The 26,028-nt window shown below is 36.8% G+C and overlaps 1 protein-coding gene across 1 annotated transcript in view; it reads right to left on the reverse strand.

Annotated features, from left to right (window-relative positions):
- The window catches only part of prep (prolyl endopeptidase), a 345,233-nt gene that overhangs the window by 71,762 nt on the left and 247,443 nt on the right, over positions 1–26,028 (reverse strand). The window contains exon 10 of the mRNA XM_028797649.2: positions 24,729–24,832. Within this exon, the coding sequence (XP_028653482.1) occupies positions 24,729–24,832 (104 nt within the window). The remainder of the gene's footprint in view (positions 1–24,728; positions 24,833–26,028) is intronic.

A 26,028-nucleotide genomic window follows, 5' to 3' on the forward strand; every position in this document is an offset into this window, starting at 1 on the left:
CTTCTTCTGTAATATCGTCATAACTCTCCACATTCAAACCCTGAATTCCAGCCTGAATTTCTTTCAACTCCGGACGCTTTAAGGATCTTCTGGGATCGATATGCGTGCTTCAAGGTTTGAAAGGTTTGAATGGTTTGATGTGGTGGAGCAAATGCCAACTTACAAATGCATTCGTGGTGCTTTTATATTCAAGTGTCGCATATTCCACGAACGTACATACGCTATATATTTTAAAAGTCTCACATAACCATTTTCTGTGCTGTCTTTTTTTCCACTTCACAACAGTATCAGAATGTACGGCAGCGAATTTGAGCAACAAAGAAAAAAATTAAAGACACAGTGAAAAGGTATATTTTGTGATTAAAGTGTAAAGTTCGGCTTTAATCTCGAAATCACCACTTTAACCTTGTAGTTTACTTTATCATTAAAGCAAACTATCGTAAATGTCATCTTAAAACCGACCCAGTTGTTAACTGCTACCTGCTTCTGGCAGCAGCAATCGCCACACAGAACACATTACATTTATGATATTCCAGCTCTCTGCACATTTGGAATCCTTAGATTTATACTTGATATCACTTTCATGATGAAATGCATTAAAGTATGTATGTTACATTTTACAGATAAATCGTTAACATTGTTTAAATAAAGAATACTCTAAATAATTGCACATATGGTTATGGCACAGCAGTAACGCTGCTGTCTCGAAAGGAGTCGCGTCGCTGGTGTTACCTGTCTGGAGTTTGCATGTTTTCCTGGTGGGTTTCCACAGTGTGCTCCGTTTTCCTTCCAAAGACTTGAAGGTTTGGAGATTTGGTGACACTAAAATGACGCTAGTGTATGTGTGTGCTTGTGTTCAGCTTGCGATGAGCTGACGACCCGTCCGGGGATTTTGTTTCAGTCTCGCACCCGATGCTTGCTGGAATGGGCGCATCCCTGGATTGATGGATGTAATCATTAAACATCCTTTTCAGAGACATTGTGGCAAGGTGTCCTCGGAATTTAATGGATGTTTCAGGCAATACATAACACAGCGAAGCCAAACATCTTCTCGCTGTGATGATCTCTCGCTCTGCCACCTGGTGGAATCTTCCAGATTTACGTAAAGTATGTGTGCAGGTAAAAACAGTACAACGCTTGTGTAGCAGTAGCATCCGCTGAAGTACATGTCACGTCACATGAAGCATCAACCTGGCCTTAGGCGCCTTACTATTCAGCTAACCATCTTGACTTGGGCTTATTTTTGGGGTAGGGCTTATATTACAGAGTAGCCTGAAAATCATGCTAGGGCTTATTTTCGGAGAAGGTCTTACTTTCAGGGAAACACGGTATGTAGTGTTTGCTGATTCCGGAGCTCTGACAGAGTGACCATCGGGTTCTTGGTCACCTCCCTGACTAAGACCCTTCTCCCCTGATCGCTCAGTTTAGATGGCCGGCCAGCTCTAGGAAGAGTCCTGGTGGTTTCGAACTTCTTCCACTTACGGATGATGGAGGCCACTGTGCTCATTGGGACATTCAAAGCAGCAGAAATGTTTCTGTAACCATCCCTACATTCGTGCCTCGAGACAATTCTGTCTCGGAGGTCTACAGACAATTCCTTTGACTTCATGCTTGGTTTGTGCTCTGACATGAACTGTCAACTGTGAGACCTTATATAGACAGGTGTGTTCCTTTCCAAATCATGTCCAATCAACTGAATTTACCACAGGTGGACTCCAGTTAAGCTACAGAAACATCTCAAGGATGATCAGGGGAAACAGGATGCACCTGAGGTCAATTTTTGAGCTTCATGGCAAAGGCTGTGAATACTTATGTACATGTGCTTTCTCAATTTTTTTATTTGTAATAAATTTGCAAAAACCTCAGGTAAACTTTTTTCACGTTGTCATTATGGGGTGTTGTGTGTAGAATTCTGAGGAAAAAAATGAATTTAATCCATTTTGGAATAAGGCTGTAACATAACAAAATGTGGAAAAAGTGATGCGCTGTGAATACTTTCCGGATGCACTGTAAAAGTATTAATTATGAAATTTTTTTTAGCCTTAAAAATAAAGCAGGATTTTATGCTTCTTGAGGTGTGGCAGCAACAGATTCTCTCCTTTGCTTTAGGGTGCTCTCTCTTTCTGGCTTTCTTCTTCTGTTACTCCCTGTCTCTGCCTTCACCTGAGCTCCTCACTCCTAAGTTTTTAAAATTGTGTGTGCTCCCTCATGTGCCATCATGCAACTCCTAGTACCATTAGTGGCATGGATAATGGAGGTCGAGAACCACAGATCTAGGGAGCAAACAGCAGATTACTCGCACATTATTTCTCTGTGTATTAAAAACCAAACACAAATGTATACTTACAATGCTAGTACTTGTAGAGTCCAGAGCTTATCCTGGTAGCTGGAGCCTCGAATAGATGTACTGTATGCTAGTAACAAAAATGTATGAATGCCAAAAATTATAGTTATGGAGATTTGGACCTATTATAAATGGATAACACTTGTTTTAAAACTATTAATTTAAATAACAGTTGGTAAAAAATGCAGTGGGCTCTGGATTACATGCTTTTAACTCTGAACAGTGCTAAATTTATCTTCACTTAAACTATTAATTTTCCTCATTATATATAATAGCTTAAATTATTTCTGTCATGTGATGGACATACAATACGGGAAAGAATGTAAAACTATTTTTAAATCTCTTTTCACAGAAAAAGCACACTGGTACAAAATACTGTCTGCATTACACCAATTTTCAATATAGAACAAAACACTAAATTAACTAAGTAGAACTAACTATATTATAAAATACAGTTAGGTCCATAAATATTTGGACAGAGACAACTTTTTTCTAATTTTGGTTCTGCACATTACCACAATGAATTTTAAATGAAACAACTCAGATGCAGTTGAAATGCAGACTTTCAGCTTTAATTCAGTGGAGGGAACAAAATGATTGCATAAAAATGTGAGGCAACTAAAGCATTTTTTTAACACAATCCCTTCATTTCAGGGGCTCAAAAGTAATTGGACAATTGACTCAAAGGCTATTTCATGGGCAGGTGTGGGCAAGTCCGTCGTTATGTCATTATCAATTAAGTAGATAAAAGGCCTGAAGTTGATTTGAGGTGTGGTGCTTGCATGTGGAAGATTTTGCTGTGAACAGACAACATGCTATCAAAGGAGCTCACCATGCAGGTGAAAGAAGCCATCTTTAAGCTGCAAAAACAGAAAAAAACCCATCCGAGAAATTGCTACAATATTACGAGTGGCAAAATCTACAGTTTGGTACATCCTGAGAAAGAAAGCAAGTACTGGTGAACTCAGCCACAAAGTCTACCACAAAGAGAAGACTGCATGAAAGTAAATACAGAGGGTGCACTGCAAGGTGCAAGCCACTCATAAGCCTCAAGAATAGAAAGGCTAGATTGGACTTTGCTAAAGAACATCTAAAAAAGCCAGCACAGTTCTGGAAAAACATTTCTTTGGACAGAAGAAACCAAGATCAACCTCTACCAGAATGATGGCAAGAAAAAAATATGGAGAAGGCGTGGAACAGCTCTTTATCCAAAGCATACCACATCATCTGTAAAACACGGTGGAGGCAGTGTGATGGCTTGGGCGTGCATGGCTGCCAGTGGCACTGGGACACTAGTGTTTATTGATGATGTGACACAGGACAGAAGCAGCCGAATGAATTCTGAGGTGTTCAGAGACATACTGTCTGCTCAAATCCAGCTAAATGCAGTCAAATTGATTGGGCAGCGTTTCATGATACAGATGGACAACAACCCAAAACATACAGCCAAAGCAATTCAAGAGTTTATTAAAGCAAAGAAGTGGAAAATTCTTGAATGGCCAAGTCAGTCACCTGATCTTAGCCCAACTGAGCATACATTTCACTTGTTGAAGACTAAACTTCAGACAGAAAGGCCCACAAACAAACAGCAACTGAAAGCCGCTGCAGTAAAGGCCTGGCAGAGCATTAAAAAGGAGGAAACCCAGCATCTGCTGATGTCCATGAGTTCAAGACTTCAGGCTGTCATTACCAGCAAAGGGTTTTCAACCAAGTATTAGAAATGAACAATTTATTTCCAGTTATTCAATTTGTCCAATTACTTTTGAGCCCCTGAAATGAAGGGATTGTGTTAAAACAATGCTTTAGTTGCCTCACATTTTTATGCAATCGTTTTGTTCACCCCACTGAATTAAAGCTGAAAGTTTGCACTTCAACTGCATCTGAGTTGTTTCATTTAAAATTAATTGTGGTAATGTACAGAACCAAAATTAGAAAAAAGTTGTCTCTGTCCAAATATTTATGGATCTAACTGTATATAAAACACACACACACACACACACACACACACACACACACACACACACACACACACACATATTAGCAAACAACTATTTTTTGTAACATAACCTCAGTGATATTAAATGAAAAATGAAATATATTAGATTATGGTGAAATAGTCCAACTGTAAAAATGGAACATAGAAGACAGCAAATCAGTAGTGGAGTGAGGCCAAGGTGCTGTTATTAATCACTGAAGAAATTTTAAAATAGAGACGCCTGATTAACATTTAGGTAGTTTGTTAACATTTTAGCCTTTTCCAGGATACTGAATAGCTGTGTTTAATGTAGTGATAAAGTATCTTAATTTAGAATTTCCATATACCCAACTGTAGAAAATCTGATGGCCAAAAACAATGTAAAAGCATGACAATGACAAAAGGATGAATAGTAATTTCTCTCATTCCATATTTTTGTTTTAGATATAAAATATGTATGATGGCAAGTCAAAGGGCATAAATAGGTTGTTTATTTAAATAAACATTTTAGTAACACAGAACTAATTTTTCCATATTTTGTCCAATTTTGCATCAGGAAAAAGTTCTCAAGTGGGTGTTAAACACAAACCAATCATTTCCTTACTCTGGGTTAATTTAGATACTAAATGGGAAAGGATTTTTAACTTAAATAATTCCATCCATTATTCAGTGTAAGAAAGTGACTGACAACATCATGTTTGTTTTAGCAATGCATGACGACTGATTTTTTTTTTTTTTTAAGAATGAAATCCTTGGGGCTGACATTAATGCCTACTTTTACTGTGCATATTGAGATACATGCAAGAGTATTAACTGTGTCAGATGATGTGTAAAGTAAATAAAACAATGAAAGACTCACAATGTCAATCATCTCTACACCGAGTGGCTATGAACCATCCATAATGAGAGTTACAAAGAAAAAAAAACCTAATTAAATCATTTTACAGAAAGACATGATATTCAGAGAAATTGAAGATGAGATGAGAATATGGATCCATATGGTACAGAAGATACTGAAATGTTTGTGATACTGGAAAGTCTCTGTCTTCCTGATGGCATGCTTTCTGACAGAAGGCCATGAAATTTGTTGAAAAATCCTTTCCTCATAAATGTTGGCAAGATCTGTCAGTGAAGGAATTAACTTCTTCACAGCATTGAGAAGGGTGACAAAAACAGACTTCATCACAATGATCTGGAAATCAAATGGCTTGAATGAAGTTCTGTCACTACAGAATCTTTAAATCCCTGGTATGGTGGCAAATGCATCAGTCATTGTGATTTTGTCAACACATTAGATTGGCATAAAGTAATTTCTTCACTCTTTTTAAAGTGTTTTTCCAATGAACCGATGGCATGTTGCCAGTAAAGGGGAAGTACTTTAAATATGTTTCCCCATAAAGAAATCTAGCTAAGAAAATTAAGTTTACTTTTTCTTAAAAGACACTTTTATACTAAACACTAACACAGCTAAAAAAATGATAAGCAACTGAAATAAAAAAAAATGTTGGAGAAAAGAAAAACAACATGAAATGCTGCAGAACCCATTTAGCAAGTGCTAAATAGGGAAAAGTGTTGTTACCTGAAAGAATTAACACTGATTAGTCAGCAACCCATTAATACAAGTCTGAATCCACCATAGTTTAAGGTTTTCTCTTCATAGTGTCACTTTAGTTATTTTTGTGGTTACACGTTTTGATCCATTTTGAATATGTCCTGATACATTTTATTGCATTTGCATCAGGAGTGGGCAGGAGGAGGAGTATAGGAACCTCATCAAGGACTTCGTTAAATGGTGCGACTCAAACCACATAGACCTGAACACCAGCAAAACCAAGGAGCTGGTGGTGAATTTTAGGAGGCCCAGGCACCTCCTGGACCCCGTGATCATCAGAGGTGACTGTGTGCAGAGGGTACAGACCTATAAATACCTGGGAGTGCAGCTGGATGATAAATTGTACAGGACTGCCAATACTGATGCTCTGTGCAAGACAGCACAGAGCTGGCTATACTTCCTTAGAAGACTGGCGTCCTTCAACATCTGCAATAAGATGCTGCAGATGTTCTATCAGACGGTTGTGGCGAGTGCCCTCTTCTACGCAGTGGTGTGTTGGGGAGGCAGCATAAAGAAGAAGGACGCCTCACGCCTGGACAAACTGGTGAGGAAGGCAGGCTCTATTGTAGGCATGGAGTGGTGGCTCTGAGGCTAAGGATCTGCGCTGGTATCCCAAAGGTTGCCGGTTCGAATCCCCGTCACTGCCATAAAGGCCACTGCTCTACTGGGCCCTTGAGCAAGGCCCTTAACCTGTAATTGTAGGGGCGCTGTACAATGGCTGACCCTGCGCTCTGACCCCAAGGGGTATGCGAAAACTACCAAATTCCTAATACAAGAAATTGTATAAGGCGAAATAAAGAACAAAAAAAAAAAGGAGCTGGACAGCTTGACATTCATGGCGGAGCGACGGGCGCTCAGCAGGCTCCTATCAATTATGGAGAATCCACTGCATCCACTAAACAGTGTCATCTCCAGACAGAGGAGCAGCTTCAGCGACAGAAAGCTGTTACTGTCCTGCTCCATTGACAGACTGAGGAGATCGTTCCTCCCCCAAACTATGCGACTCTTCAATTCCACCCGGGGGATAAACGTTAACATTATTCAAAGTTATTGTCTGTTTTTACCTACATTTTTATTACTCTTTAATTTAATATTGTTTTTTTGCATCAGTATGCTGCTGCTGGAGTATGTGAATTTCCCCTTGGGATTAATAAAGTATCTATCTATCTAGTTTTTTTTCCTTTCTATTGTTTCAAATTGTGCCTCCTTTTCATGAATGCCATAATGTTATTGATATCAATGGTGCCTTTGTTAAACAAAAGCCTGAAGCCCAATTGCATTGTGGTAAGTACTACCTTGCATTTGATATTTGACAATAAAATAAGGTTATGTTCACATTGCAGCTCAGTTCCCATTTTTTCACTTACATGTTTCACAGATTTATTCTTTTTAGAAAAGTGTGAATAACAAAAAACAGCATGGAATCGCACCTTTTCAAAAAGAATTTTAACTACTATTGTAACCACTGTTTGTTTAGCATATAAACCTTGATGTCTCACTCCCAACAGTCCTTGTTCTTCACTTGTGTCTGGAGATTTCTTCATACAGATACTAATTATTGTGCTCAAAGCAACATCTACCATTTTTCATTTTCTGTTTCTCTTCCCAGCAGATGTCCTGCACTGAAAAAACATGAAGTAGCAGCACTGCAACTTGCATCAGTCTATTAGGTCGATTCTGTCTAAACATTTGTTTTTACTCAGTTTGCCACATGTAGAGTATATTCAGGATACTTTTCTGTAAACACTAATATTGGTTATGGATCACAAACAAAATAAACAAACTAAAACAAAAACCAAAGGTCAGATATGAGGGAAGAATAGAAAAGAGCTGTATTGTATTGAAACAGCTGTATTGTGAATGCAGCCTTACAAGACTTGTGCTTGTTCAGACAAGAGCTTTTTATTATGTTTGACAACAACATCCAAAAATGCAAAATGTGGGGAAAATACTAAAGATAGGAATGTTAAATTGGGGATCTGTTGTATATGTAAAGAAGCAAACTTATCCATTTTTAAAACATTAATAAAAGTCTAATAAAATGTAAAAAAAATGTAGTCCCATATTTTAATGTTTCAGATCTGCTGCACTCTGAAATTAATTCCAGCATTATTAGCAAATCAAATTCAACTTGCTAAAAGTACAGGCTAAAGGATGTTTATATACCATGTAACATTTTCAATGTAAAAAAATATATGAAAATAAAATCAGCCGTTCTTAAGTGGCTCATCTACAAATCTCAACTAATGTACAGCACTGTTCATGTTTTGTGTGTGTGAGTGTGCTGAGGAGTTGAGAAATATCAGAGTATCAAGCTAGCATGAATATCATTCCACTTTGTCATTATGCTTTGCTAATGTAGAAAATGATTATTTATTATTATTATTGCAATAGTTTTAATGCGTATTACATTTTAATTTTTGCAACTGTTGGAGCTGATGTGCCACTAACACTAGATGTGACCCGCTCGCGCTAGCTGAGCGATGAACTAACATCTTGTGCACGACTATTTCCTTCTTCATGCCTTGATAGGTTCTGTATACCACATGATCCCGATGTGAGCTAAGTGAGTTTGACAATTGTATGTTATTTTATTTTAGAAGTAATCCTGATGCTGCAGCTCTAGGATACTGGGTTAGAGAACAGGCCTTTGTGAAGTTTACACATTTTCCCCGTGCCAAGGTGGATTTTCTCCAACACCACCAGTTCTTTACCTACATTCTAAAGTCTAGAATATTAGGGTATTTGTTTATTTAAAACTCTTCCCTCTGTAACTGTCTGTGTTTGTTTTAAGAGTGTGCCATATGATGGACTGGTGCTGCCGATTTCTGCTTTGTGCCCAATTTTACTGAGATAGTCTCAGATAGAACTTAGATAGAACTTTATTTATTTGTCCAAAGGGTGAAATATAGCTTTTACAGAATATCTTTAAATAAATACATACATAAGTAGATAAATAAATAAATATATATACACACATATACTGTGGTCTGAGCACACACCAGAATGACTAAAACTAAAGAAAATGTCTGACTTGGCAGTCACAGTCACACTGAGGCATTATGGAGACGTATTGCTGTTGGTGTAAAGGAGCCCCAGTAGTGTTTCTTGACACAATTCTGCTAATTCATTCGTTGGCTGAAAATCCTCAGCGTTAGTTTGTCAGAGATGGCATGTACAGAACTATTCATAATGGCACTTAGTTTTGTTTTAATGCTCTACCTTGCTATTACCTCCAGGTACCCTGAGTCAATACAATAAAGTGGGTTAAGAAAATAGAGGATGGATGGATGGATGGAGATATAGCACACATATACAATACAGCTCGAGTTTGAAGATACATATTATTGTATATATTGAACAGTATTACATTGGAGACTAAATGTTACAGTGAAATTGTTCTGTTGTTCTTAACTGCAGTTGCCATATTTTCAACAAATACATTGCAGATGCTCTTTCTTTTAGGTTTATAAAAAGCTCAAAGAGGACAACTGTGATAGAAGTACAAAAGGGCATTGGAAATTCAAAATAGAGCTAACATTGATGGAGAGAAAAAAAAAAGAGGACAGCACTTGAGCACAGTTCCCACATGACACTTCTAAGTCCTTTCACTTCTGTTCCCTAGCGTGCACATAACATATATGTTCAAAATGCAAGAACGACTGGAACAGTTTGAGGTCAGTTGTATTTCGGGATAGCATATGGAAAACTCATTTAGACATTAATCTACTGGCATGATTGCCAAGACAGCCTGAGGGATAAAATGCCCTTGGTCTTTGCAATGAAAGAAAGGTATTGTATGCCGTAACAAAAAATGTACAACCTAAAGATAGGATGAAGAGAAGGCTCATTTGTCATAGATAAAATGGGGGAAGGTCCTTTAAAATTCTCTTTGCTTGCTTGTACTGATTATTCTAGACAGCCAACCACTTTCCATGTAGGGCATAAGCAGTCGCAGCAATCCATAGTTTTGTCTTCTGGTCTATTATAGCAATGTGCTATTCTCAGATGTTCCCAATCATAAGACAAAGTATTTCATCCTATTAAAAACATGGCTCTTTTCTCCACTTCAAAAGAACATTTACACCATTCTAAGACTGACACAAGCATTGTCTAGGTAATGCAAAAATTCCTACACAGTTTTTCTTTCAAAAGAAAGATGTTATATTTTTTAAAGTATGAAACAGAAAAGTTTGGTGTTTGTGTCAGCTTTTGTATTAATTTATGATAAATTTAATGGAGATAAATTTACTAACAGCATTAATAGTACCTTGCAATTTATGTTTTATACATCTAACTAAAGCTTTGTTTGATATTTACTTAATATACATTTCCAAAAAGTAAATGCGGCTCAGAAAATTATTGCCAAATGACAATGTATATTTTAGTTGCACATATGTATCACTGTTGGAAGCACAACAAAACTAGAATTAATATTTTAAGGTTGATATTAATTAACACCTAGTCTTTTAAGGTACAGTGGTTGTGACCATGGAAATTTGTAAAAGATTATAATTAATTTACATAACATTTACTAATACTGCATAGTAAAAAGTGCTGTATAACAAAATTCAAGGGTATTACAAGCATAACATAAAATATTGCAGTTGATTACATTTCCATCTCTAACACATGATAGCAAAAAATAGGGAAAGTTAACTCTCAGACACAGCTTAATTACAATACCTATCAGGGGAAGTATTAAAAAAACAGTATTTACTATTATTTTTTTTATTTGTATTAATAAAAAGACATTTTTAATAAGCTTCAGCAACTCATCGTTTCCCACAGAAATCCACTTAAATTCAAAATATGCATACCTGCCCTTGCTCTTTCCTGTGGCTGTAATAGTCCTAAAAAAATCAAATTGTCATGCTGAAAGCTGAACAGTCAACCCAGTCTGATGTTATGTGCACTCTGGAGCAGGTTTTTATTTCAAGAACCTTTCTGTATTTGGATGCATACATACTTCCCTCAAGTCTGACAAGTCTCCTTGTCCGTGGCACCGATATTATACCCATAGAGCATAATACTTCCACTATCATGTTTCACCATAGGGATGTTATTAGGCAGGTGATGAGCAGTGCCAGGTCTTCATCAGACAGAACGGTTAGAGTTCTGTCTAAAAAGTTACATTTTACAAAGTGTCCTATAGTGCAGTGCTCTAGCCATTAAATAAATAAATCCATAAAATCAAATGAATGTGGAGGTTATAAATATCCACTAAATAATCCATTAAATCAAGGTTAAAAACCCTGGGCAGATAAAGCATGTCCTTAAAAACACAATCCGAGCCACAGTGGTTCCTTCTAAACTCCAACATTTCCTCGGCTTACCCTTTTCAGATTTCTCAGTAGGAGACGTCCACCAACAGGTGTAGACAACCCTTAATCCAGCTCAGGCCCCTGTTGCCAGTTTGTCTGTGTTTACAGGGCATCATGCTGAGCTTTATTCCCTCACCTCCCGCTGCCACTCCTTGGCCTTACATGGGAGTCATATTGAAATAGTTGGTCAGTCTTGCTCCCAGGCTGCTTAGCAGGAGCAACCCCCAGCCTCCTCTTGAGGGTCACCCACAAACTCTTTTCCTAGGGCTCACTTTCCCATCTGCCTGCTTCCCTCATGATTGCACCATTTCCCGTCCTATTTCTGCCCTTTTCTCCATTCTTCTTTAACCTCCATTCCTTCCTCTTTCCTTTTCTTGTTCATTTTCTGTTCTTGTTCTTTGTGTCTCTGTTCTCCTCCATTCTCTGCTGTAAAGACTCCTTTTATTAGACCTGATTGTGCGCACCTGACTATTCCAGTCACATTTGCATGTTTGTGCACAATCAGCCAAGCATCTCAATTAACCCCTGAGCTACGCATGTTCATGTTCATCGGCACCCAATCGTAGCCTTCATGCTCCAGGTCCTGATTATTTATTCAAAAACTGCACTTCACCACAGACCTCTCATTATACTCACCACGGTTTTATCATGGAGGTCTACAAAGAGTTTTCTGGACTTCATGGTTTGATTTTTGTCCTGACATGCAGTGTGAATAGTGGAACCTTAGACACACAGATATACTGTATAGGATTTGTTCTAAACAATATCAAATGTAAGCCACATGTGGACTCCAGTGAAATTCTGCACACATCTCAACAATAATTAAAGCAAAAAAGTGTCACAGCAAAGGGTGTGAATATTTATATGAATGAGAGATTTCAGTTTCTGATTTTTAATGCATTTGCAAAGCTTTCTTAAAACATGTTTTCATTTTGTCATTATGGGTTACTGAACGTCAATTGATGGTCAAAAATGGCAAATGTATCCACTTACATTTAAGAAAGTGAAAGGATCTGAATACTTTATAAATCCACTGGACACGGGCACACATGCTCATTCATAGCATTTTCACACCTCTGCCCTCTGGCAGGCGCTTCAGAAAACTGTATGCCCGCACTACCAGGCTGAAGAACAACTTTTACCCCAAAGCAATCGGCCTATTAAATGTGCAGTGATCACTGTCTCTTCTTATAACAGAAACCCTCACTGATTGAACTAAACTTGTACATCAAGCACACATTGTCACATTTAGACATGACCATGAGGAACTCATGACCACTATTACATTGACTGTAATTCACACTGTGACTTTACTTCTTATTTATCCTTACATATTTACCTTTACTTTTACAACATATTTACCTTTACTTTTACTGTGTATACTGTATTTGGAACAGTTAATAGTAACTGTGCTTCTCATAGTTTAAAGTCTACTTGTAAATTTGTGCTTCTTGTAATTTAATATATACCCTTATCTAAGGCATTTATTGGCTTGCTCCAAATGATATTTTATTGTATTGTACAGTGACAATAAAAGTATCTTACATCTTACATACAGGAGCAGCAAATGCATTTCAGTGCATGTTTTACTGAGCACATGCATTCACAGATCTGGAATGCTGTGACTGCATGTCTGAACATACATACCAGAAACATGTAACATATTTTCAAAACCAATATGAAATTTCTAAATTAGGTGTGTAACCTGAATGTGAAAACAGTGAAAGACCTGGCTCAGTTAATATAAAAGGGAATGACTAATGTAATGATAACAAGGTTGTGTCAGTATGAAGAAGAAGAACATCAAAACCTTTTGAATTTCTGTTAATAGCGAAGTAATTTATTTTAATATTATGTTAAAATGTCACAGCCAGCAAAAGAAAATGTGAACTCCACAATGACACTGACTGGGTGTAGAAATAGAACCAAAGATGCTGGATCCATAAAGGTATGAGATGAAAGTCAAGATAAGCCAGTGAGATCAATCAAGATTATTACTTTCAAATCAGTTGCAAAAATTACTGCGGGGCATTAGTATCTGTATGTGAATACTGTATTTAGATAAATTTCTTGGGGTCCACAGTCTTAATAGGCAAAGACATCGATATGCTCACCTTGGTCAACTAATCACTCCACCTACTGTATGTCAGACATTTTACAATGTCATATGTCATGAGCACAATCAACAAACTGACTAGAATTCTAACGGTATTATAATATGCTGGTCTGGTGCTGTGTTAGTAACCATTAATTCCCCATGTTCCCCAGAAGGAGAGCAGGCTATATCTAATCTATTCTTCTAATCCTTATAACTATAAATATCAATGCAACAATAGGCTAAAATTCAATAATTCATGGGGAATTTTGAAATTAAGATTAAAACTGCCTCACTACCAGTTAAGACTATAAAATGACATTAAAAACTCAGAATCAATGTCTCCATGATGGGACAGTTAACTTTGTGAGCTGGAATGTTAAAGGCCTGAATCACGAATTAAAGAAAAAGAAAGTATACTCTCACCTAACAGGCTTAAACACTAAAATAGCATTTCTACAGGAGACCCACTTACTAAGCAAGGATCAGTTCAGATTACAAAAAGACTGGACTGGCCAAATGTTCAATTCTAGCTTTATAAAGAAAACTAGAGGGGTGGGAATTCTCATACACAGAACAGTTCCATTTGTAGCATCAGATGTAGTTTCGGACCCTGAAGGGAGATATGTGATGGTCATGGGCAACTTATTTAACAGTAAAATGATTTTGATAAATGTTTATGCACCCAATGTCGATGATAAGGAATTCATGCAAAATCTATTTGCATCCATTCCCAATATGAACACTCATAAAATTATAATGGCTAGGGACTTTAATTGTGTTTTAAATCCACTCTTAGATAGGACTCCTGTGACAGGGGGGACGACATCTAACACTGCTAAGACAATTACACAATTTTTAAATGACTACAACTTATCAGACCCCTGGAGGTTTCTTAACCCAAACTCAAGAACATATTCGTTCTACTCACCAGTGCATTATAGCTACTCAAGAATTGATTATTTTTTTTATAGATAATAATTTCCTGCCTACGATTAAATCGTGCAAATACGACACAATTTTTATCTCCGACCATGCCCCTCTAGTCTTGGAGCTAAAATCATTAAACCCCTCACACTTACCTCGCAGATGGCGTCTTAACCCTCTTCTGTTGGCAGACGAGAACTGCACAGAATTTATATCCAAACAAATCAGCTTCTTCCTAGAGACAAACACGCCCACAGAGGTTTCTGCAGGAACACTCTGGGAAACTCTAAAGGCCTTCTTAAGAGGACGGATTATTTCATATCTTTCCCTCAGAAATAAATTAGAAACCAAGAAAGTGTCAGAGCTAAGAAGCGAAATTACTAGAATAGATGAAGAACAAGCCAGGCGTCCAAGTGAAGCTCTTCACAGGAAAAGGCAGGCCCTGCATACAGAACTTAACATCTTAACAACTAAAGAAACTGAACAACTTATTTATAAGTCAAGACATCATTACTATGAACACGGAGAAAAAGCTAATAAGCTTTTAGCTCAACAAATTCACAAACAAGAAGTTCGCAATACAATCCTAGTAATCACCAATACGAACGGAGAAGAAATCATTGACCATAAAAATATAATGCACACATTTAGAGATTATTATAAATCCTTATATTCTACTGAGTTCAAAGAAGACAACACACAATCTGATGCATTTCTGGATACATTACAGACACCACAAATAGATGCTTTAAGTGCTGAGGAACTGGATAAACCCCTGATACTATCAGAATTACTAGATGCTATAAAGTCACTTCAAAGCGGGAAATCAGCAGGCCCTGATGGTTACCCAGTAGAACTTTATAAGAAATTCTCCACTCAGCTAGCTCCCCTCTTATTGGCAACATTTACAGAAGCTAGAGACAACCAAATACTACCTCAAACATTTCGTCAAGAATTAATCACTGTCTTTCCTAAACAAAATAAGGACTTGTTACAATGTGCATCATACAGGCCAATTTCACTCCTGAATAATGATGCTAAGATACTCTCAAAAATTCTAGCTATAAGGATGGAGAAAGTGCTGCCCTCGGTAATATCACAGGATCAAACAGGATTTATTAAAGGCCGACACCTATCTTCCAATCTCCGACGCTTGTTTAATGTTATATATTCACCAGCAAAATCAAACACCCCAGAGATATTACTATCATTAGACACAGAAAAAGCATTTCATATGATTGAAAGGAAATACCTTTTCACTGCATTGGAGAAATTTGGGTTTGGCCCGAATATTTGTGCATGGATCAAACTACTGTATACCAATCCAGAAGCTTCAGTTTGTATTAAAAACATTTGTTCAGACTACTTTAAGCTAGAACGTGGTACCAGACAAGGATGTCCCTTGTCACTACTGCTGTTTGCAATCGCCACTGAATCACTGGCGGTTCACTGTCAAAATTCTTATCAGATAAAGGGGATTATCAGAGAAGGACTAGAACAGAAAATTTCTCTATATGCAGATGATATGGTTTTATATATATCAGACCCAGAAAACACTGTGCCTGCAGTTTTAACAGCACTAACAGAATTTCAAAAGATATCCGGTCTCAGAATTAATATGAATAAAAGTATACTCTTTCCAGTGAATTCACAAGCATATAATATTAGATTGGACACCCTACCTTTTACCATAGCAGATCAGTTTAAATACCATGGGGTAAATATCACAAGTAAACATAAAGCTCTTTTTCAACAAATTTTTTCCGTCTGTATGAAAAAATTAAGCAAGACTTGCATAGATGGTCAACCCTTCATCTCATTCTAGCCAGAAGAATTAACGTTGTTAAGATGAATATCCTTCCTAAACTTCTCTTTTTATTTCAAAACATTCCAATATATATATCAATAAATCATTTTTTAAGCAATTAGATTCAACAATAACCTCATTCATTTGGAACTCAAAACACCCACTTATCCAAAGAGCGACCCTACAAAGACCTCAGGCAGAAGGTGGCATGGCTTTACCTAATTTTCACTTTTATTACTGGGCAGCAAACATACAAGCCATAAAAACCTGGACACAAAAAAATGAACATACACAGGCTTGGCTCGCAATAGAAGTAAAATCCTGTCGTACTTCTTTATACTCCCTGCTGTGCTCTCCAATAAATGCAAGTTATCGCAAATATATTAATAACCCAATTGTGCTTTACTCACTTAGAATATGGAACCAACTTAGAAAGCATTTTAAGATGGAAAATCTTTTATCCGTGGCACCTCTGCAAGAGAACCACCTCTTTCAACCCTCGCAAACATATCCAGTTTTTAATACCTGGAAAAGTGTTGGGATTAAAATGCTCAGAGATCTTTATATAGACGACGTATTTGCATCTTTTGAACAATTCCGTTCCAAATTCAACCTCCCAGCTACACATTTCTTTCACTATCTTCAAATTAGAAATTTTGTTAAACAGAACCTGCCCGATTTTCCTCACCTCGTACCCTCCACCATGCTGGAAAAAATACTGCTCAATTTCGAGGAATTAAACACCATTTCCGCATTATATAAAATCTTATTAGAGTCTCTACCTTTCAAAGACCCAAGAGGACATTGGGAAGAAGATCTCTTAATTAATATATCAGAAAAGGAGAGGAAGGTAGCAAAGCAGAGAATTCACTTGAGCTCCATATGCGCAAAGCATAGAATTATTCAACTAAAAATTATATATCGTGCTCATCTGTCTCGCTTAAAACTGTCCAAAATGTTTCCAGGGCAAGATCCAACCTGCGAACGCTGCAACCAAGCTCCTGCCTCACTGGGTCACATGTTTTGGGCCTGCACCAAACTAACATCATTTTGGACCAAAATCTTTAAGTGCCTTTCAGACAGCCTTGGGGTCACAATCCCTCCTAACCCATTAACAGCTATGTTCGGTGTTCTTCCAGACGAACTTGAAGTGGAGAAGGACAAGCAAACGGTGATTGCATTCACTACACTTTTGGCACGCAGACTTATTTTGTTAAATTGGAAGAATCCTAACTCTCCTCTGATAAGTCAGTGGGAAACCGATGTCTTATATTATTTGAAATTGGAAAAAATCTAATTCTCAGTTAGAGGATCCGTACAGAATTTTTTCAAAACCTGGCAGGATATAATCAATATTATTTTAGAATAAGAGAAATAACTATTACTGCATTTATTTTCCTTCTCCTTTTTTTATTTACCTATATATATTTCTTCCTTTCTTTTGTTTATTGTTGCCTTATTAAAAAGCCCTAAGCAATTCTCCTTTGGCTAAGCTCTCCTTCTCAGGGGTGGGGTATGATTTGTCTTCAATTTTTTTTTTCTTTTTGTTATAAAGTGATCTATTTGTATGGAATGATTACAATAAAATTAATAAATAAAATTTAAAAAAAAAAATGCCCCATGTTCCAAATTACGTTTATGTCTTTTCAATGTTTTATTAACAGGCCCCACACCTATGGTGTATAAAACTGCACTTTGAAATTAATTTTTTAAAATATCTGTATAAGACCCCCAGAGGCCCACTGTAAACAGAAATGCAATCTTTGAGAGATGGTTTTGTGAACTTATTTTATTAGAAATAGTAGCACAGGAACAGGAGTAAGGAATGCTAATTATCCTGGAGTTTTTTTTAGATTTTTCCCCCCACATGGCTTCTTAAAATGCAAGATTTAAACAGGGATAAGAAGTACATCAAGTATACCGATTTGTGTTTTCTTATAATTCAAGTTAAGTTATCCATAAAGTCCTGTTTATCATGGTGCCAGAGAGTGGTGAGGTGTTAAATGGACAGACATGCAAGTAAGAATTTTAGTGTACTCTGCACAAGCAACTATACAACTACTACAACAAATCCAAAATGTTGAACTTCATTTCAAGACAACAAAACAGTTTTAAACACAGAAACCAGGTTTGTGGCTCTCTCTGCACTCCTCTGTGAAAACTTATGTATATGAAGTGGTCTGTTTAATTGCAAACCCACTCATATGGGTTAACATTAACTTTGGATACATAATTGTATCAACAGCTTTGAATGTGTGCAAATCAATAACCAGAAAGAAATAAAAAAAAAAACATCTCAAATTCACCTTGGAAAAGTACAGACTTCTAGAGTAAAAATTTAAAATTGCTTTACTTCAAATCATAATTCAGTGTCTAAATTGAAACATTATTTATTCAAGTTCCTAACCTTTCGTAAAAAAACAACCTAAGCAGGTTATAGCTATACAGCAAATGGGCCCATTTGAACCACTCTTGTACTGTTATGATTTCTATTACAGATAGAAAACATGGAGACTGCTGTTGAACAACCACATAGATCCTTTATTTTACTTAAGCGATTGAGATGAATGTTCAAATTACATGTTTTAAAGTATATCATAATCCAACACATTTTCTTTGTGTTGGCTTTCAACATCTGAAAAGCTCTTAAATCCTTTCAAGCAAGTAAGTTTTTCAGAAAAGGTTATGTGAGGGCACAATGGCTTTGCTATATGATGGGGCACCAGTCTATCTCATGTCTTGCACACACTCTTACTCACTCACAATGAGTGAACTAAGACAGGCCACTTAGCTGAATGCTGGTTTTTTTTATAATGTATAAGGAAAAACTCCACAAGAACATGGGGAGAATGTGAAAATTGTATATAGTCAGTGGCTAGCCTAGAATGTGAAAGCAGGTCCCTATAGCTGTGAGACAGCAAGGCTTACCACTTAACCACCATGTTGTTAATCTCTGAGAATATAAATAATACAAACCAATAAAACCACCGCTCATTAAGTGGACGAAACCCCTAATGCATATGCAGGAGGTATGTGATAGAATTCCCTTTCTCAGTCCTGGAACAGAATTGCACACTCTTTAAAAAACTAATATTAGGATTGCTGTTGGCAACGGGAGACCGCATGACCATGAAACTCAAGCAGATGTTTAGGCTATAAAACCCCAGAATCCTAGAGAGGTTGTAGACAAATTAAATACCTAGCTAAGACAGTCTTAAGGCCAGCACTTTAAAGTGGCTAGGGAGCGGAAGAGTAGTGTATATGCAGAAAGTACAATGTAGTCAAGGGCATCATTGTGTACTGATGTAGATAAGGTATAATTAACAAAAGTGCAAATGGTCACCAGTTGCCTAAGATCTCATTTAGGAGACACAGATTCACAGTTGAGTGGTAAGTGGAAGAAACTTGACAAAGAGAAGGAAAGACTGTTGCTGTAGAACAGAAAACAAAATATATGTCCGAGTTTAATAGATGACAGCCTATGGAACAGGTTATAGCTCCCGATCATCTAAATATGGGGTCTCTTTGATGAACATTTGTATAGTAAACTGGCAACTTCATGTTTATAACTTTGCAAAGTTGTACTAACCAGATAACATTGTGAAACAAATCCATTGGGACCCCTCCATGTCTACTAACATACTGTATGCTGCTGCTGTTTGGACTTTCTGTACAATATTGCTCTACCACTTTTTTTTCTCCATTCGGTTTTACTTGACACTCTCTCTAGTCACTCCTCCTTTCATTCATGATCTGCTTCTTTACTCTGGCTTTTAAATGTTTGCTTAGGCAAGCTATATTTTAATGATAAGAGGCTGTTCATATTCTTAGTCTGCAAGAGCCTGAGAACTCCTGCTGCTTAGTGCTAGGGAGAAAGTCGGACATAGTCTTTCATTACAAGAAAGAGCTGCTTAACAAACTCTAAAAATATTTTCCTCAGTAGCCTATTAAAGTCAAGTCTCTTTACAAAGGTCTCTGCAGCAAGACTTTGTGCAGATAAGCTTTCATTATCATGCCCATTCTCTTTCTGCCTTTCTTAAAGTCTGCAGCTCAGTATCACATATATGATTTATATATAAACATATATATGATTTTCAAATCCTAATTCATTAATTGTCTGAAGAATATTTTACTTTATAGTTCAGTGGAGTGATAAACACTACTCCAGCAGTGTTGGGTAAGTAAGGGCTGACATTTAATGGGATCCCAGTTTATTGCTGGTCATGCTCATACTTACTGTACCAGGTCAAATTAGAGTAATCAAGTTATGGGAGGAAACTGAAGTACCAGACAGGCAAGTTATGTAAATATAAAGTGGCAGCACTAAACACTGTACTTCCTATGACCCAATATAATTTAATTTTATTAAACACACTGTTATTGCAGCTTTTGCTATAAATATTACATTAAATGGTAAATGGATAGTGACAAAAATGCTTCAAAAAGGACTCATTTACAACTTGTTAAAAACCTTTACGTACAATCAAAAAACAACAGGGATTCAAAGATTTGAGCTGACATTCAATCCTTCCACCTGGTTTGACTTGTGAAAATATATCAGTCAGTTAATCAATTGAATAGAACCTTGGGTCTCTGTTGGCCCTGGACTGTAAAGTCTTTGAAGTATTTTATACATACATACAAACAAAAATATATAAATACACACACACACACATTACATATATATATATATATATATATATATATATACACACACACACACACACATATACAGTATATGCGCATTTATAAATAGTGATTTCAACTCCTGGATGTCATGCAGTAGTCCACAAGTGGTTACTGGACAGACATTTAAGTGACTTGCCAATAATTATACTTTATAATGTAATCTAGCGTAAACAGGAGAAAAAAAATTACTTCAATATTTAAAGAAACACAATGAGTAAAATATATAAACATCTGCCTCTCACCAGAACAAAGACTGAACAACAGCACCTTCAAGCAAGAGCCACCAATTATGCTAAAATGACATTATTCCGATATAATCAAGGTATTCTGCATAATTGTACAAAAAAATAAATCAGGAAAAATCTGATTAATAATGAAAAATAATATTTCCTTCAATCAACAAAAGACTGATTATCTGATTTGGTCTTAGAGTGATATGCTCCACTACTGCTTTTCATTAAGATTTTTTTATTAATCAGTTGCCAATCCTCATCTTTCCAGCAGAGCTCATTGTTTATTTGGCTAGCCCTACACAAACCAGGGATCACTTTATATAAGAAATTTATCAAAACATGTCTGCCCATTTTAAAAACAACAGAGCATTACCTCTAAATCATAATCATTAACATGACTGGTTTAACAACAATTTTCCAGATTTGCCCAGGTTAGCCAGACATCCCAAACAGTTTTCCTCTACTCTGCCATCCTGAGCATTCCTTGGTGTGAGACTCAAAATTTTCATTTCATTGGACACCACTTTCAACTTTGTTGTCTTCAGCCTCCCTCAGGGTCTCATGCATTCCACCACACTTTTGTCTTACCACTTCACCCAGTCATCCCACTGCACATGTCCAAACCAGCTTAGATTGTTTCTCTTCAACAACAAATCCATCACCTCCACATCAAGTCTATCTCTTAACTCAGCATTCACCTTCTTATCACTTCATGGCACGTCACACACTTGTCTGTTCATTCTCATATCTGTTCTTCCCAGCTTTGCTCCGTTCCTGCTTTCATCTGCCTCATCTCACTCTCACAGAGCACACTACTCTTTGCACAGCTTTCATAAACTTTTGCCTTTGATGCCAGAGAGGCTCCTTTAGAAACCAGTATGGGGAACAGCTTCTGGATTTTCTTGTATGCACCTCAGACCCTCGATAAAACTACAGTACCTGCATCTGTGTCGGCACTCAACATGTCATCTATCTAGTACTTTCTCTGCTATCTACTAACTTTACACTTACTACATTGGCATTCTGCACCCCCAAAGCAGTATCGACAAATGCATGTTGCACTCATTGCCTGTTGAATACCTATCATAACACTGCATTCTTTTTCTAAAGAATTTCCCCTAAACAAACATTTAAAAAAAACTTCATTCTTTTTAATATTTTAAAATCCAAAAATTGCAAACATGTAAAAAATGACACTGAATTAGCTGTTTCGCTGTATGACGTAACTAGTCACACCAGAATGTGAATGAAAACAACAAAGCATATTTTAAGAACCCCAACATATGTTTTTGTAGCACATGTTCTGAACATTTTCCCAGATATATGCCATAACAGTAACAATTTACAACTGATATGATCTTGTCGTGTGTTAGATGTGTTTGCTATTTACTTCAGATGCCGGTGAAGAGGTCACTTCTCAGTAAATTAATGGATTCAGGCCTGCTGGTACTTTTTATGTCCGAGATATTCTAACAAATCTAACAGTACAGATAAGCCAAAGTTTTTGACTACAACAAATATCTATACAAGAGTTTTTTTTTTTTTTTTTTTTTACAGAGGTAAACATGTCTATAATTCAACATGCTTGTCTTTCTAGCAACACCTTAAACTGATTCATGGCACCAAAAAGAAACTGTACAGAACTTCATTTTGTAGCAGATGTGCGCAGAAAAAACAGTACTGTTTTAGAGCATTGGCCTCCAGTTCTAAGCACTTAAATCAAAGTTGTAGATTCATTATTTTCCCTTAGAGTTGTAACTGAGGCTGCTGTGGTGCATGGTCAGATTACCCATCTGGTGATGTAGCATCACAGAGTGCAGACCATACTTTGGACCTTCATTCATGTTTTCCAGTCAGGGCCTTTTATCTAGGCCATGATGCACTATTTGAGATATAAGATGGGGCTGCAAGATGAACATGCCTCAAGTTGTGGGGGTTTTGTCTCTCAGAACTCTGGTTTTCCTCCTACAAGGATATATGTAAGGATAAGTGCTGGCTATGTATGAGTTGGCACAATTGTATACATTAATGTATACTGTAATAGATTGACACCTCGCCCAGCTTCATGTCCAGTTCTCTGGTTGTAGGCTTTGGTTCTCTGCAGCTTTGAACTGGATTACTCAGGCATGAAAATGAAGGGTGGAATCCAAGAATCATGCATTGTATGATGCATGACTAGCATACCATATTCGGAAGTTTACATACTAATACAATGTATCAGCTCTAAGTTTAAAAAATACATTCAGTCTATCATAATGTTTTACTGTATCGAGAGTAAAGATCTATAGAAAATGCCAATTTAATTATGTCCTCCCATGCTTTTATCTCCATCTTTATCTTTGTAAATGATGGCTGTGCACTATAAATTGCATTTACATCCAATATAATTATGAATGACATACTTCTTTTACAGAAAAATAATTAAGTATTGAAACATTCACTCAATTTTGATCATATTTTGATCTCAAGTGTGTACTGGAATGGCTTGTAGCAAAATGGGATGTGGATGTTAGTGACTTTAGTGCATCCAGATCTGAAAAACAGTGGCTTGCTTGCTACAGGTAAATTTTTTAGTTTTAGAGATGATTTATCACATTTGTGTGGTAAAGTGGGAGCTAAGTTTTTAATTTATGTGTCAGTGTACATCTTGATTCTCAGTTGAGCTTAGGTGAGAATCAAAAAGAAATTACATTGCCAACTATAATTTAAAGACCCTTCTTGTGTTAAGCAGTGGTACCTTTCTTGTCTGTGCTATGTGTATTACATTATTAATATTATACTGTATTGTTCATTTGGTAAATTTGATATTGTAATCTTGTAAGATCTGTTAAAGCACCATGTGATGGTGCATGTTGTTTATGACTCTATATTAAAAAATACTGAGTAATCCAAAGGTTATGTGCTCTGGAGGGACAATAACATACAGTAGGTAGGTACTAAGTCTCCTTCAGTTTTTAGGCACAGTTATGCCAGCACTTTCAAGATGATCATCAAGGAAAATGCATCCTAAAATGGCTGCTAGGTGCAACTGCCTAATGCCAAAATGGATGTCAATCTCACACAAAACCACTACCATTCAAATGGAAAGTTATTACAATAAGATCATCAGCAATGGAAGAAACCTTGGTTCACAATACAAGCTGAGCCCTACTGTGGTTAGATTTTACAGAGCATTCTGTTAAATAATTTTCAGCTTTTTGTGAACTCTGAAACAATGGCAATTAATTGAATTTTGTCTTGAGATTGCATTGTCATGCAAAATAATTTTGATCATGCCTAAAGTAGAAATACATTTTCTTAGATGATGCATGGAGGTCAATAGTGCTTATATGAGCAATTGTAAAATACACACATCTTTGCACTATCAAAATGTATAAATATTATTAAGGCTGTGTCTAAATTCAGACGAAAAATGATCAACAATTACACAATTTATTATTCTAAGCATCTCCTACTATTGTCAACAAACACAAAATGGTTATGATAATAAGAGGTCAGAGTTACTATGATTGCCCATAAAAAAAACAATCAAATTACCAGGAATTTCTATAAGGAGACATTAGAATTTACTTAGACATGTGATAACCAACCACTAGATTCACTCCTTTAAAAAATAATCCACTAGGTAGAAATAGGACTATTTTATTGTTCTAATAAAACTAGTAAATTGGTCAAACATAAAAATTGCAAAAATTGGTATGAAAAATTATACATTTCATTACCTGAACAGTTTGGTATTCTGAAGGATTAAACCCTTTCACTGTGACTTCCCTGAATATTCGGGGCTCCAAAGGTTCTTTGGTGAGGTCACAATGATAAATGACAGCTGAGGAAGAAAAAAAAAAAAAGTATACATTTGTAACCACACCTTACCAATATAACAAGATAAAGAATAAAATTGCAACTATCACAGATCTTGATTTCTTCAAAAACAGGATATAATACTTTTTATGTTTATTATCAGTAAAGCCCAAAAACCCAGCCACATGGGATGCACAAACAAGTGTGTTTCTTCATGCTGGTCCCAAACCTGGATAAATGGGAAGGGTTATGTCAAGAAGGGCATCCGGTATAAAATTTTGCCAGATCAATATGCGGACAACAATACAGATTGCCATACCAAATCAGTCGAGGCTCGGGTAAACAACGACCACCACCAATACTGTTAGCCAAAAGGGTGATGGTAGAAATAGGGCTACTGTTGCCCGAAGAAGAGGGGGGGAGATGTTTCCAGAGGCACAAGGACAGGAGGAAGGTAAAGATAGTGGAACTGAGGGTAGGAATTTTAAATGTTGGCAGTAGGACTGGTAAGGGGAGAGAGTTTGCAGATATGCTGGAGTGTGTATATTGTGTGTGCAAGAGAATAAATGGAAGAGGAATAAGGCCAGGTGGATTGGAGGTGGATTCAAACTGGTGTGGATGGGAGGAGAAATGAGTGAGCAGCAGTATTGTTTCATGTCAGGAAAGAGCACCACAAAACAGGAAACAGAGCTGGAGGTGGCAGAGTTAAAGATGCTAGGATTTGCACTGGGTGTGAAGATATGGATTAGGAACAAGTACATTAGAGGGTCAGCTCAGATTGGACGGTTTGGAGACAAAGTCAGAGAGGCGAGATTGCATTGGTTTGGACATGTGCAGAGGAGAGATGCTGGGTATATTGGGAAAAGGATGCTAAGGACAGAGCTGCCAGGCAAGAAGAAAAGAGGAAGGCCTACGAGAAGGTTTATGGATGTAGTGAGAGAGGACATGCAGGTGATGGGTGTAACAGAAAGATGCAGAGGACAGAAAAATATGGAACAAGATGATCCGCTGTGGTACCCCTAACGGGAGCAGCCGAAAGAAGAAGGTGGTCAGTAAAGCCCAAAAATATCTACTGAAGGTAAGGAGAACAAGAAACTCACATTCAAATGTTAACTTCCACAACTCTGAGAACAATTATCTCCAATTAACCAGAAAATGTATTGTAACTAATGATTTAATTAAAATTAGATATGATGCATGGCAATGTCTGGAAAGTCATTC

This window comes from Erpetoichthys calabaricus, chromosome 3 (genome assembly GCF_900747795.2).
Source record: "Erpetoichthys calabaricus chromosome 3, fErpCal1.3, whole genome shotgun sequence".
NCBI classification, from domain to species: Eukaryota; Metazoa; Chordata; class Cladistia; order Polypteriformes; family Polypteridae; genus Erpetoichthys; species Erpetoichthys calabaricus.